Source organism: Trichoderma reesei (genome assembly GCF_000167675.1).
Source record: "Trichoderma reesei QM6a unplaced genomic scaffold TRIREscaffold_8, whole genome shotgun sequence".
NCBI classification, from domain to species: domain Eukaryota; kingdom Fungi; phylum Ascomycota; class Sordariomycetes; order Hypocreales; family Hypocreaceae; genus Trichoderma; species Trichoderma reesei.
The window spans coordinates 851,393-865,437 of NW_006711155.1; the positions used below are offsets into that span (position 1 = coordinate 851,393).

Sequence of the window (14,045 nt, forward strand, 5' to 3'; positions counted from 1 at the left end):
GGATAATTTATCCCAATCACAGCCAATGCCGCTACAACGTGTTGATAGAGGCATCTCCACAGCTCGTCGCTTGAGCATTTCCTCTTTAGGAAGGTTGGCGATTCAAGGAGCAGAACGGCTGGGGCGTTTCCCCTCGATCTCGAGAAATCCCCGCCACTGATCCTCTGTAGCAAGTCCTGCCTGTAGGTCATCCCAAAGAGCCGTCGCGTCGTATAAAAAGAGCCTCAAGACTGGGCAGTTCCTTTGCTCTTGGAAGCTCCTGAGCGCTTGCAGAGGCGTTTGGCCGCGGGCATTCGTCTGGTTGGGGATCGCGCCTCGCCGAAGCAGCTCGCATGCATCGCTTCTCGCTTGGATGTCCCTGTACTTCAGGTTCTTGTCCAGCCGGTCGACTATGCAATGTAGGAGGCTATTTCCATGCTTGTTAATATAGTTGCCATCAAACCCCTGCACGTCAAGAGCGAGCTTGAACCATCTGGTTCGGCTCGAGGGTCCAAGGAGAATCTCCGACACAACCCTTTCGGCAATTGTAGTTCGTGGGAAGTGCTCCTGAAGCTGCTTCCAGGCCACCTCATCGTACCCGAGAACGTTTAAATACATCAAATCGATGGCATTTTGAGAGACTTGAGTCCGATACTCTTGTACATAACCATCGAGCGATTTGCGGAGACTGAACGATTGTGCCCACTTGACGAAGACGGCGTCTACTTCCGAGGGCATGAGTGGTGCGTGCATCTCTAGGAGGAGCTGGAAGAATCTCAGTGGACGTTGATTGTGTCTCAGCATGCAGGTTCCCAGCACAGATCTTCCGCTAGCAAAAGGAATCGTGAGATCTGCACCGTTGTCAACACATCGGCGAAAGATGTCCAGGAGTCCGTTGATGCTGAAGCTTTTCCTGCATATAACGTCGCACAGAGCATGGAGCATGGTGTTTCCTTCATTCGATTTCTCGTTGATGTCGGCCCCATGCTTCAGAAGCAGATCAATCATGGCCTCAACATCTTGAGTTGCCCTCTTGTAATCAGCGGGGATGTTTTCAAGGGCCTTGATGGTGCAGGTCAATGGAGTCTCCCACGCTTCTTGAGGGCTGTAGCCGCTAATCTTTGGCTTGCGAGACTTGACCAGTTGCTCTGCGACTCCATTATACCAAAGCCGCGCTTGTGCATCACTTGACGTGAAGCGGAGACTGATAGCTTGAGTGAGTAGAGTCCTTCCAAACTCATTCAGGGCCTCGATGTTGGCACCGTTGACAATGAGCTTTTTGAGGGCCCTGCCGTTGTGGTGGCGCAGAGCCAGGAACAAAGGCGTCGTCGACCCTCGCTGGATTGGAACATCGATGAGCTCCTTGAGCGACTCAGAGTACGATTGATCGGCACCATCTGTAATGTTTGCGTCAGGATCCGCGGAAAAAATGTGTAGAATGTTGACGGTGCCTGGTTCATGTGCAGTGGCCGTCGGGTTATCGACTGGGACTAGAAGCACAGGCGAGGCACCAAACCGCAACAGCAGTTGAATCATCTCTTCATTTCGAGAGACCAATGGGACAAATAGAGGTCGCCACAGACCATGATCGGCAGCATGTCGTATCGAGGGATCAGCCACATCTTCCGGGTCGAGGTTTTCACGTCCCAACGCGTTTACCTCGGCGCCGAGTTCCAGGAGTCTCCTGGCTGCTGCCATGTTTCCTATGGCAGCGGCTATATGGAGAGGCGTGGCCTTGGGTGGTGATCGCCAGGTGCCAAGAAAGTACAGGCGATTCAGGTCCCCACCATATTGTTTGGCGAGGTCCAGGACTTTGGTGATTGCCTCATCGTCAGCTTCAGTGGTGCTCGCAGCCCAGTAGATGGCACGCGGTCGCTCCTCGTCGGCATCTTGCTTGTAGAGAATCGGAGTGACAATCTCGCGAAACAACTGGGAGACTCGAGCCAAGCGGCCCAGGGTCTTGAGAGGGAGATGCCGAATGACCTCGTACTGAAGTTCAATGGGGAGATTGCTGAGACAGTCACGAGACACCCGAGACCGATGCTTGCAGAGGGCCATTGTGCAAGATATGTTGAAGGAAGGAAGAAGAAAGAAGAGGTCGGAAGGAGACAGAAGCCAAGGATGAATAGAGCGAGAGAGTGAGTTGATGCCTGAGGAAGGGCGGTGTAAATGGCAGAATGATGCCGATGTACCTACCTATAGTACTTATCTTGAGGAAGGGAGCAGAAGGAGGAGAAAGTAATTCTGCCATCGTAGGTACATAAGCCTATGTGATGGTTTCTTTGTTTGACCGAGGTGCCCAAGGTATCTTGCTCAGCTACGGGTCTTTACTTTGTTCAAGGTGCGCTTGATGAAAGGTAAAGCATTACAGGTGTTTAGAGATGAAGTAAAGGCTACTAGGATAGATATATTCAAGAAGGTATTCATCTACCTTTTTTGCATATTTATATCTCTATACTTACTACTGCTGTAAGGAGGCAGTGTATCTCAGTCTTTGCTACTGCTAGATTCCTCTAGGTTCAGTACCTTGAGGCTTGTATGACTGTTTATCTATACCTGATGAGTGAAGCAGCCTAAGAAGTTCGGCAGCGTTCGACCTCTATAACTAGGTACCTACCTACCTACCTACCCTACCTATATAGAGGTAAGCTTTCAGATGCTGAATAACAGAGCTAAGGTCATGGATAACTACCCCCCTTCTGTTTGTATATAACTAAATACACCGAGGTAACAGCATATGTTAAGACTTTAGGAAATTGCGATAGAAATTTTTAGCCTTAACTTTGCTCTTCCATCTTCAACAGTAGTAGTCCCTAAGTTAAACAAGGTGCCAAATTGCTACCTACTTTCTATGCTATATTGAGACTGCCATGTCTGAATCAGAGGAGCAGGAACTCGCTTGACAACATACAAGTCGTTCAGATAGGTAATGATCCAGCATTGACGAGTGCTTCAATCAACTTGATCTTCTCCTAGGTATCCAATAATCTCGACTCTACATTCAAACATAATGTAGCAAAAAGTCATTCCAACATCTCATGATCAATTGGTTTCCTCCGCAACTTCAAGATATCCCGACGTGGTTAAAGCTGAAGTCGAACCAAGGACATGCCATGGAGCGTGCTGACTCAGCAGGGATCTGCCGCCAACGACGCCCAAGCGCCGCCCGCCGAGAGCAAGCGCTGCCGTCACTGCTCAGCCCTCGAGAGGCTTCCAAATTACATGTACACACAAGCTCCCAACAATCGAGGCTGCGTCAGCCGACGGTGACTTTTCCAACAACAAACGCGCAACTCGGGTCGCCACCGGGACACGCAAGCAGCTGCCACAGCGCCTCCATCGACTGCTTCCTTTGCCCGAGGCTGGAGGCTGTCCAGCTACAAAACGCCAGCTAGCTGCAGCCGCCTGTCGAGCCGTCGAGGCCCTGGCCAGCCCATCCATCTGCACCTCGACAGACTCACTGGGCGGACCAGAGGCGATCGCGCCCTGCAGCTCGTCTCTGCGCTCTTGTCACATTCATTAGCGATTTCATCGGCCGTCAACAAGCTTCAATCGCCAGCATTGTAGAGCACGGCATCGGGTGCGGCGTTTCGCATCTTGGACGAGCTTCTCTCGCTACCCCTCCATCCTTGGATAACCTGCGAATCCTGGCGTCATCCAGACAAACGCACCTCGGTCCCGACCAACGTCGTACACATCACGCACAATGGGAGCAAGATACGATTTGCGGTCGCAAGACCCCGAACCCCTCGCCTATGCCGCGCTGCCGGGCACGCAATCTGGGTTTGTGCCAACCAACCCGACGCCCATGAAGTCTGCCCTGGTTGGGCGGGATGTGATTGGTATGATGCCCCTCCTGTTGTACGCTGCTCTCGACTCCTCCCACTGACACGGCGCGTATAGGATGTCACCCGAGCCGCTGGATATACGAGCTGATACACAATAACTTTACTGTCTGCGACCTCTTTCAGCGAGCCCGCAATGCCAATCTAGATAGCCACTACAATTGGGAGCACCCTCACCAGCTAGTCATCAATGGAAACCAGTCCTTCTCAACCGCGTCGTCAAAAGTCCTCTCCGCTATTTGCCTGGACTGCCATTTCCACTTCATGTTCCGGGTCGAGTGGGAACGCGAGCAGGAGGACCTGTCGTGCCATCACAGCCAGAGTCAGTGGCCCCTCGGAGACACCCAATTTCCCTGGCACCATTTGGCTTGGGCATGCTCCGAGGATGAGAAGCGCATCACGCAGGAGCGATCAAAGTACTATCCGCTGCTGGCTCGCGAGTTCTTCGTCTGCACTGCTGCGCCATGCACGGTTCAGATTACACTCGAGGTCTCGGAGCCGCGGATGCCTTCATCATGGGTCAAGCTCCTGCTGGACCACGAGACAATTCTTCAACAGCTCAAGGCTGCGAGGGAAAACGAGCCTGCACGGTATGAAACCGCGACAGACGACTGGGCCTACCAGGCACCATCGAACCTCAACACCTATCTCAAAAACCTCCTGGAAGCGACCCCTGATTCGGCTCGGAGCATATCCAAACGAAACAAGCGGTTTTGTGTATTGTTCGGCCCACGTTGCTTCCACATATTCCGAGAACTAGAGTTTAAGGAGGTGGTAGACATGCAGGATGGGGTCGACGAGGGTTCATTCACGCCAACAGCTCCGCCACCAGCCGACGGCCCGTCCAAAAGCACGGAAGTCAACACCTACCGCGCCTATCTCGAGGACGTGCGCTCCGAAGTGCAGAATCTCATATTCAAGTCGGGCAACACGGCAGAAAGTCCTACGTTCTGCATCGCCGCTCTGCATAATCACTTGGGCTGTGCGGAAGTCCCTCGTGTCAGCGAAAATGCGCTGGTGAATCTGGAACGATACAAGCTCATGGGCGTCCTACCGACCCAGTCCAAAGAGATCGTAGTGAATGCCTATAAGAGACAGTGGGATCTGCTTCCCTCTAGGCGAAGGGATCTGGTGGAAGCATTGATGGCCATCGCCAATGATTCAAACGATGACCTCTTATCCGACTATGCCATTACCCAATCGTCCGTCTTCGAGAGCCAACTCCAGAGACACAGCGGAGACGACGACGACGGGCTTGTCGCTCAGGCGTTGGAGTACTTTTCGCTGAGCCCGCCAAACACTCACAGCGCGGATGCCATACTCCAGGCATTCAGGGAAAAGGTGGCGCGAGATCCTTTTGATGCGAGCACTGCCAGGAGCATGCTCCTCTTAATCGCCAGGTCTTCGAAGGATGACTCTTACCAGATGAAGCTTGTTCTAGAGGCTGACCCCAAGATGACGCTGGAGACTTGCAAGGTTGTCCTTCGCCTAAAGACTCTGGATGGCCCATGGGAAGACATGGTTCGCGCCACCAAAGAGTTGGTAAGTTGACCAGTCTGCATACCTTCAATCCTCGGGGGAGGAGTGCCGACACCTCCCAATACATTGTTTGGTGGAATTGTAAACGGGTACTAACAGGAGGACCTTCTCAGCTAAACAACGCTCCTTCAAGCGAAGCCAAGGCTACATACCTCGACGCTTTGGACTCCATTGCCGAGCATACAGCTTCACCGTCACTCAAGCAAGCCGTGCTGGAACTTCGCAATGAATTCAACCTTGGCATTTCTGAGTCCGACGGCACCACCTCTGGCGATGCCAGGGCGACCAACTTGAACCTTCCCCTAGGACTGCACAATATCGGCAACACTTGCTACTTGAACAGTCTACTACAATATCTCTTTACCGTGAAACCAATTCGAGACATAGTGCTGAATTATGACAGCTTTCGGCTCGGTCTGGATGATGAGAGCATACGAGAGCGCCGACTTGGTGGTAACAAGATGCAAATGGACCGCGGAGAAGCCGTTGTTGCGCAAGCCTGTAAGTGCCGTAACCTCCCGAAGAGATGTTGCTGCGTCTGAGTGGCACGCGGAAAAGGCCAAACACTAACACAATTGCCAGTTGCCGAGGAAATGGCTACTCTCTTTAAGACACTTCGTACTTCAGACCGGACCGCTACCCGGCCGTCTCAGAGGCTGGCAAACGCGGTTCTGCTGTCGACACACACGCTCTTATCCAGTCCCAAACAGCCTTCGGAGACGCCCACAGCTCCAAACCCTCCGCCGCTGCCTGCGCGTCCGTCACCTGCCCCCCCGACGAATAGCCAAGATGATGTCAACATGGTCAACGTTTCGGTTCAGGCTGTATCTGACTCGCTTGAAACCCAAAGTAGCTCTAGCACGCAAACTCTGGTCAACCAGGATGATGCACGGTCTGATCACTCCTATGAGAAGGTGGAGACTGTCATAGAAGAAGAAGCAAGCCAGCCTTTCCTGGCCGCTACGGGAGGCTCGGGAGATGATGTCTCGATGGTCGAGGCCCCGCTGGACGACAAGAAACCTGCTGTCGACATGGATCTGGACGAGTCCAAAGGCACGCCCGTCAGCGCAGGGCAAGAAAATCCTGACATCGACATGACTGACGTGGAGAAGCCTCCTGAGACGGTGGACCAAAAAGTTCTCAACGCGCTCGAGCATCAGAAGAGGTCTTCGGGAACTGACCAGCAGGACGTCGAGGAAGTCATGGGGAGCATTCTCAATCGTCTCCAAGCAGCAATTCGCCCAACATCGGTCGATAGCGAGACGGGCATCCAGTTCGAAAAGATCATGGAGACTTTCTTTGTGACAACGGTCAACTACACCAAGAAGTTTGACGAACAGGAGTATCAGCATGAGATTAGCTTTGATCGGTCCATCACGGCGTTCCCAGCCACCGAAGGTCCTTGCTCACTATACGACGCCCTTGGAAGAAACTTTGATCAGCAGATTTTGGAGGACAGCAAGCTTTCGCGATACACTGCCATCAAGACACTGCCGCCTGTGCTGCACATTCTGATTCAGCGTTCGCAGTCCATGGGCAACAAGAACGGCAACCCGGTGGTCATTCCCGAAACACTGTACCTGGACCGGTACATGGACGCTCCTCACGATTCGCCCACCTTCCGTCAAAGGGTGCAGGACTGGATAACGGCAGAACGAATCGGCGACTTGAAGTCTCAACTATCCAAAGTCGTGGCCAACCCTCGATACATGACATTCCTTCAGACGTACGGGAGCGGAGATGGAACGGCCGAGGAGACGACGAATGAGCCTGCGGTGGGAGCTGAAGAGCCATCGAAGCAGCAAGAGAACTGGGATTTTGATGGGCCTGTCGAAGACGACTTTTTGCTCGTCTCACCAGCAACCATGAGAGCGGCAGCGGTCGGACAACCAGTGGCCAGGTTGGAAGATATCCAGAAAACGCACGCCACAGTGCTCGAAATGATGGAAAAGGAACTGCGACAGCGGCAAGAGGCGCTCGACAACAGCCTGAACAGCCAGAAGCAGATTGCGTACCGGCTCCACGCCGTCATTTGCCATCGCGGCCACCTGATGTCAGGTCACTACTGGGTCTGGATCCACGATTTCGAGGCCAATGTTTGGAGGTGGTATAATGACGCGGACGTCAAGGAAAATAAAGACACGGCAGAGGTGCTGCGCACTCTTAGCACGAGCGGGGAGCCGTATTATCTTTGCTATGTCCGCGACGAAGACAAGGAGCAATACGTCAGCATTCCCAAGAGAGAAATCCCCAAGGAGCAAAAAGTAGACAAAAAGCAAGAAGGGGAAGTCGGAAACACAGCAGAGAAGGAAGCGCCGGCCAACGAGGCTGAGGCGACGGTACCTTTGACGGTAGCGGACAAGGACGGCGACGTCGAAGTCGGCGACGCAAGGCCTGCAGATGGCCCAGAAGTCGCTCCGAAGGTGGATGCAGTACCCAAAGAGCCGCATGAAGAATCTTAGGAGAGCCATGGTTGGCGGGAACTCAGCTGCCTCTGAGAGACGAGACGTAAAAGACGGCACGCTTGTTCATTTGTCCATTGACATGATGATTGAGATTGTGAGTAGCAATCACAAGGGGTCCGCGGTAACACTATGGTGGGATCAAGGCACACGGAATACACGAAAAGAATCGGGCCGCGGGCAAAAGGGGCTTGTAACGGCATTGCCTGTCAGGTAGTATCATGGCCGGACGATGTCAGGATTGTGGTATTACATGTAGCATTCATGAGAATTATGTATATTAATAGAGAGCACGGCGTAGAAGGGGGACTTTGTCATGCCTTTCGTCTCTAACACAGGAACTCACTTGACTTGGATTCTTCAGATGTTATCTTTCTACTGTTGCTTTTTCCAGATCATTGCTATATGTACTTTCCAACCTATGAATTGTAAATTAGTATTGTTGCAATGTCGACCCCAGATTACCGCCCCTTGAAGACTGGCTTCCGCTTGTCCTGGAACGCCTTCAGAGCCTCGTTCCTGTCCTCCGTGTTGACGACCCTCTTGTACATTTCATTCTCCTTCTCCTCTCTCGCCCAGGCAACGGCCTGCAAGGCGGCACGAATGGCGACGGGCCCGCCCTCGCAAATCTCCTGCGCCAGCCTGACGGCCTCGGAGAGGGCAGCCCTGCGGGCAGTCTGCAAGATGTTGTTGTTGTTGCTGCTACCCTTTGACCCGTCGCCGCCGGAGGAGGAGCCAGAGGCGTCGCGCTCGTCCTCGGGCAGGACCTCGACGAGGCGGTCTGCGATGCCGAGGAAGTAGGCCTCGGGGGCGGCGACGCGGCGGCCGGTGAGGACGAGGTCGCGGGCGCGGGAGAGGCCGACGATGGCGGGGAGGCGGTATGTGCCGCCGGCGCCGGGGATGATGCCGAGGCGGGTCTCGGGGAGGCCGACGGTGGCGTTTGAGGAGAGGACGCGGAAGTGGGTGGAGAGGGCGAGCTCGAGGCCGCCGCCGAGGGCGAGGGAGGAGATTGCGGAGATTGTGGGGATCTGGAGGTTGGAGAGGTCGGTGAAGGTGCCGCGGAGGTTGGCGAGGAACTCGGCGGTTCTGTTGTTGTAAGTTTTTGACAAGTTGTTAGCGGGTTCGTTCTGAGCGGGAGCGGGCGTCGAGGGGAGGTGGGAGAAGGAATTTAATGTTGAGAGAGGGGGGAGAGAGAGGCCGGGGATATATATAGGAGAGGTAAGGGGGGGAAAATGCCCATGTCACGCAGAGAGAGAGAGAGAAAAACGCACTCTTCCTGGGTAAACCCGCGCCGCTCCTTCAAGTCGGCGCCGGCGCAGAAGCACGTGTCGACGGCGCTGGCCACAATGAGGGCCCTCGTGGGACCCTTTTCGTCGACGCCCGCGGCGCCGCCGAAGCGCTGCGGCGGCGGAAGCTCCTCGCCGTCGGGCCCGTACTGGCGCTGGACGTCGAGGATCTCGGCGCGCAGAGAGGCCAGCAGGGCCTTTGAGATTGCGTTGCGGGCGTCGGGGCGGTTGAGCTCGAGGATGCGGATGTGGCCGTTGGACGGCTGGCCGGCCGGGGCCGTGGGCAGGTTGGTGACGCGGACGAGGGGCTCCGCGGTGGTGGAATAGAGGCGGCGGCGGAGGAGGGAGGAGGAGGAGGAGGAGGTGATGAAGGAGAGTCGGATTCGAGGAGGCATTTTGGTGTGAATTTTTGGGGGGATCGGGGGAAGGAAGGTTGAATTGGACACGAGGTGGGAAGGGAGGGATTGGGGGGAGATGATGATAAAAGAGGGACGTGGTTTTGGTGTTTTGAGGGTTGTTCGGCTTAATGGGTGACGTCGATGTGAATGAGCCGAGCTTGGTTCTTTTTTGGTGCGGCTTGTGTCGGAGCTGAAGCTTTTGGTAGGGGAGACGGCATTATAAGATTGCCAATTGACTTTGTTATTGCAATTCATCATATGGTGCAGACTTCATTTACTGGATATATTATGTTATTCAATTGCTATCTGAATCGTCTTTTCAATATTTGCTCTCATCATGTTCCGGTGTGTGAGCCCAGCAGTGCCTTTTGCCGAGGCTGATACGCAGCTGGCCACGCTCAAGCTCGAAGAGAGCACCAGAGGACAGCAGCAGGAACGAGCAATTGAACTTGGCCCCTATAGCTACCTATTATGCTGCAAAAAACTGCAGCAACTGCTTCAAATAGGCAAATGACCTTTTGTTTAAACCCTTCTGCATAGACAAGTACCTTTGGTACCTGCAATCGCCGAGGACAAAAGGTTAAGGTACCTCCTCCCCAGAAGTACAACCACACTGTATGTATGTACCTCGTCCTCTCGTCCATCTGCCTCTGTGGCGCTCCTTGATCAAGCCTAGACCTGCGTTTCCCCACAGCGCTTCCGGACAGCGGGGAGCGGCGGCGTGACTTTTGATCGGTGTCCTGCAGCTCAAGCCTCGCGGCGTCTCGTGCGCAACCATCTGCCGACGACATCATACATCGACTTCGCCTTGCATTCAACAACAATCCAGCTCTTCCTCAACCACATTCAACACCACCATATCAACGGACATGCTCCCACACACCCGCCTCATCTAAGAAAACCGATTCATCTTGTCCTGCAAAATCTGTGTCTCATCATGGCCATCAAACCGCCCGCCCTCCTGCTCCCCTCCCTCGTCTCGCCACTCTGCAGCTCTCACCACATCGCCCATTGTACCCGACCACCATCATCATCATCATCATCATCCCAATGCCAGCGCCTCCACAAGCGACGATACGCAACAGCTTCCACCCCCGACTCCAAGAAATGGTCCGACTCCAGCCCGTCCCCCGAAGAAGCCGCCCACGAATGGCCCAAGTCGCCCCGTCCAACGCCCTACGAAGTCCTCGGCATCTCCAACAAGGCCGCCGCCTACGATAAGCGCCGCTTCTACCACCTCGTCAAGCTCTACCACCCCGATACACACGACCATCACCATCACCATCACCACAACCACAACCACAACCACAACCACAATCAAACACCATCCTCATCCACCTCATCATCATCATCACCATCACCATCATCGTCGTCGGCAAGTAGCATAAAGTCCCTCTCGCCCGCAACCCGCCTCGAGCGATACCGCATGATCGTCGCCGCAAACGAACTCCTCAGCAACCCCCCCAAGCGCCGCATGTACGACACCCACGGCCTCGGCTGGTCCCACGGCGACCAGCCCTTCTCCCCCCTGCGCGACATCGACAGGTCCTGGCGCCACCAGCCAGGGTCCGCCGCCAACAACGCCACCTGGGAGGACTGGGAGCGCTGGCGCGAGGCACAGCAAGGGGGCGGCGGCAAGGCCGGCGAGCCCGTCTACATGTCGCACGGCGCCTTTGCCTCCATCGTCGTGCTCATGTGCCTCGTCGGGGCCATGGCCCAGACCAACCGCGCAGAGGCCAGCGGCGCGCAGTACGTCGGCTGGGCGGACCAGCACAGCGCCGACATTGGGGGCAGGCTGAGGAGGAACGGGTCGGCGGTTGCTGGGCTGAGCAAGGATCAGAGGGTCGATTACTTCTTGCGGGAGCGGGAAAACGTAAACTTTGGCTTTGCGCCGACCAAACACGAGGATACTCACCCATCTAGGCCAACCTAGGTTTCAGGAGCGGGAGTTCTTATACTCGGTCTGGGCAAGAGAGGAGGTCCATCATCCGAGGACCAAGTTCCTGTGTATAACTATAATTAATGATCTAACGGCATCTTCTAATTCTATATCAACTCCAGTCATCTCTGCATGATACATACATTTTCCATCGACTTCCAAGTCTGCTACATACATATTAGGTCAAACTATAAACACGCTACATTCATCATGACGGCGTCAGTCATTATCAAACAACTCGTACAATCGTGAACAAAACTCTTCACTCTCTTGAACCTGGGACAAGTCGTTCCCTAGGTTCGTAAAACAGCGTCTCTGGTCGCGAGTAGGCTGTTCCCGCAGTCTTTAGGTCCGGCCTGAGCGTCTCCTCAGGTCGAAGCGTCTCTTCGTCGTCGTATTCCGATATCAGTCTGTTGTTAATGATATTGTCGATACGCAGGCGCGGCGGGCCAGAATTCAACCGCTCGCCATTCTTGGGAGGTCCGGCTACAGCATCGTCAGAGCAAGAAGAGACGTAAGCGTCATCGGGCCAGGCAGGAATGGACTTACATATGATGAGGTCTATCAGTTTAACAATGACGGGACCCCAACAGGTAATGGCAATAATCTGCCCATACGACCACTTGTTGGCCTCGAAGCTCTTCGCGTTGATGACTGTGACCAGCGAGACCATGTATAAAATGTTAATCACGAAATAGGACACCTCGAGGCCCCTCCAGAAGTAGACGGTAAATTGCTTCCAGTGCCGCTGATAGCTATTCTCGGGCCATCGGCCGGGCGTCCAGCGACCGAACCTCAAGTGCCGTGTCAAGTGATGTTTCCGCAGCGTCCAGCTGAGCTGATCAACCACCAGCGCTATGAAGGCAACGCTGTCCAGTGCCAGAAACACCACCTTGTAGAGCAGTGGATGAGGGAAAAAGGTCAGGTGCAGGCCCGAGACGCCATGCGTGGCGGCGCAATATGTCCGCGGGCTTGGGTTGTTGCCGCAATCGGGGATGCTGTGCTGCTGCTTGAACAGATCAAAGGTCGACCCAAAGCTAATCTTCTGCGTCGATGCGACAATGGCCAACAGATACTCTGCGCAAAACCCTAAAAAAGTATGCCAGTTGCGGATGCCTTCGTTGTGCAGGCAGACTTGGACGAGGAACATGGGGAGGACGCCGTTGAGGCTGACGTGGAAGGCAACGGCGCCATTGACGATGATCTCGCCCCAGAACGTGCCTTCCTGAGAGTTGATGACGATGGCCAGGATCGAGGCGATCTGCAGGGCGAAGACGAACCAGCACTGGGCTTCCTGGAACTCGACCAGGGTCGTCGCCATGGCCACGCTGGTCCGCGACAGGGGAGAAGTGTCTCTCCAGATCAGCGACTGCGCACGGGTGAGGCTGAAGGGCTTCCGCTTCTTCTCGGTATGGCGTGCCCAGAGGGTGAAGCCCTGGACAGCGAGGTACAGCGACCCCGAGAAGCAAACTTGGAGCACATACGAGATCAGTACCTATGCCAGCAATGTTAGTTCCAACAACCTATAGTTCTATAGCTGCAGCACGCATGCTGGCTGATGTGAGAGAGCCTTACTCCAGGCCCAAAGATGTCAGGATCGATATTCGCAGGAATATCTGGGCAAAATGTATCCATTGCCTCGAATACTTGGTCGGCGGTGGAATGGTTTCTGGTCAGAGCTTTGATCGAGGAATTGCATGACACGCTCAGCAAGTCAGTCCCGCATGCCGCCTGGGCGCATGTGATGAACGAATCCAGAGTCGGCTTGTAGTCGAAGTCGGCGAGGCTGCCCGAGCCCATGATGCTGCTCGCATTCTGCTCCGCCTCGGGAGTGATGTAGTAGCTCTGAGTGTCATGAGTCCAGTGGGAAATGGAAGCCAGTGCGATGCAATTATAAAACGTCTCAAGAGAACCAAAGAAGGTGTCGGTACGGTTGCAGGCCCGAGTGCAGTCCTTGACGCCGTCAATGTCGCAGCCGGTGCTGAAGAGCAAGATGCTCTGGTCCCCGTCAATGCTTGCTTGAATCATGTTCCTGAAGCTGAAGGCATCATCGTCCGACTTCCCGATCGCGGCCAGGTCGCGAAAGGGGAAGAAGTCCAGCGTGCCCCCAATCTCGGGCTCAATGACGACCGTGAGCGGCAGCGAAGATACAGTAGCTGCCGCGGGAATCGTGGATGAAACAACCAACGACGGGGTCAGACTACTGCTAGTCGAAATCATTGCCATGGCTCCTCCGCAAGACCGCGCGTCGGCCCCCGGCGACGATCAAGGCCAGATGCCAAAACCATAGACTAGAACGCCCTAAGTAATGTGTTGCGGGAACAAGTCGGCCTGCTCGACCAGTCCAGTGTTCTCGCTAGAGTTGCACCAACAGCTTGGAGCCTGCGTGGGTTAGCTAATGGCCTGCAGCGAAAGTCATCTCCCAGCCGGCGATGGTACAAGGAAGACAGAGTCGGTGAGGTCGGCAAGGTGCTGCTGTTTTTCGATGCTTCTTTATATCATACTGACAAATATTCCCTGAAGCCGGATAAGAAAGTGATTTGCTGTCACTTGTCCAGTAGTGGGTCGATACGCGGCCAGGTCCGGTTGGGCCAATT

General features: G+C 54.6%; 5 protein-coding genes across 5 annotated transcripts; 2 read left to right on the forward strand and 3 right to left on the reverse strand.

The window, feature by feature from the left end:
• Window positions 1-808: 808 nt before the first annotated feature.
• Window positions 809-2,037, reverse strand: TRIREDRAFT_107008 (uncharacterized protein; the record flags this gene model as incomplete). Its single annotated transcript, XM_006965089.1, has 3 exons — window positions 809-830; window positions 911-1,430; window positions 1,563-2,037. 3 exons carry the CDS (start codon window positions 2,035-2,037, stop codon window positions 809-811), a joined length of 1,017 nt encoding a protein of 338 aa, XP_006965151.1.
• Window positions 2,038-3,881: 1,844 nt separating this feature from the next.
• On the forward strand, window positions 3,882-7,618 carry TRIREDRAFT_61409 (uncharacterized protein; the record flags this gene model as incomplete). The annotated part of the gene is made up of 3 exons (XM_006964925.1): window positions 3,882-5,366; window positions 5,477-5,851; window positions 5,954-7,618. Coding segments are annotated over 3 exons (3,525 nt in total), but the record flags the coding sequence as incomplete, so codon positions are not given.
• Window positions 7,619-8,286: 668 nt separating this feature from the next.
• TRIREDRAFT_61442 (uncharacterized protein) lies at window positions 8,287-9,506 on the reverse strand (the record flags this gene model as incomplete). Its single annotated transcript, XM_006965090.1, has 2 exons — window positions 8,287-8,911; window positions 9,097-9,506. The coding sequence occupies 2 exons, from the start codon at window positions 9,504-9,506 to the stop codon at window positions 8,287-8,289; spliced, it is 1,035 nt and encodes a 344-aa protein (XP_006965152.1).
• A 940-nt stretch (window positions 9,507-10,446) lies between these two features.
• TRIREDRAFT_107011 (uncharacterized protein) lies at window positions 10,447-11,442 on the forward strand (the record flags this gene model as incomplete). Its single annotated transcript, XM_006964926.1, has 1 exon — window positions 10,447-11,442. The coding sequence occupies one exon, from the start codon at window positions 10,447-10,449 to the stop codon at window positions 11,440-11,442; it is 996 nt and encodes a 331-aa protein (XP_006964988.1).
• Window positions 11,443-11,710: 268 nt separating this feature from the next.
• Window positions 11,711-13,674, reverse strand: TRIREDRAFT_107012 (uncharacterized protein; the record flags this gene model as incomplete). Its single annotated transcript, XM_006965091.1, has 3 exons — window positions 11,711-11,934; window positions 11,998-12,943; window positions 13,024-13,674. 3 exons carry the CDS (start codon window positions 13,672-13,674, stop codon window positions 11,711-11,713), a joined length of 1,821 nt encoding a protein of 606 aa, XP_006965153.1.
• Window positions 13,675-14,045: the final 371 nt, after the last annotated feature.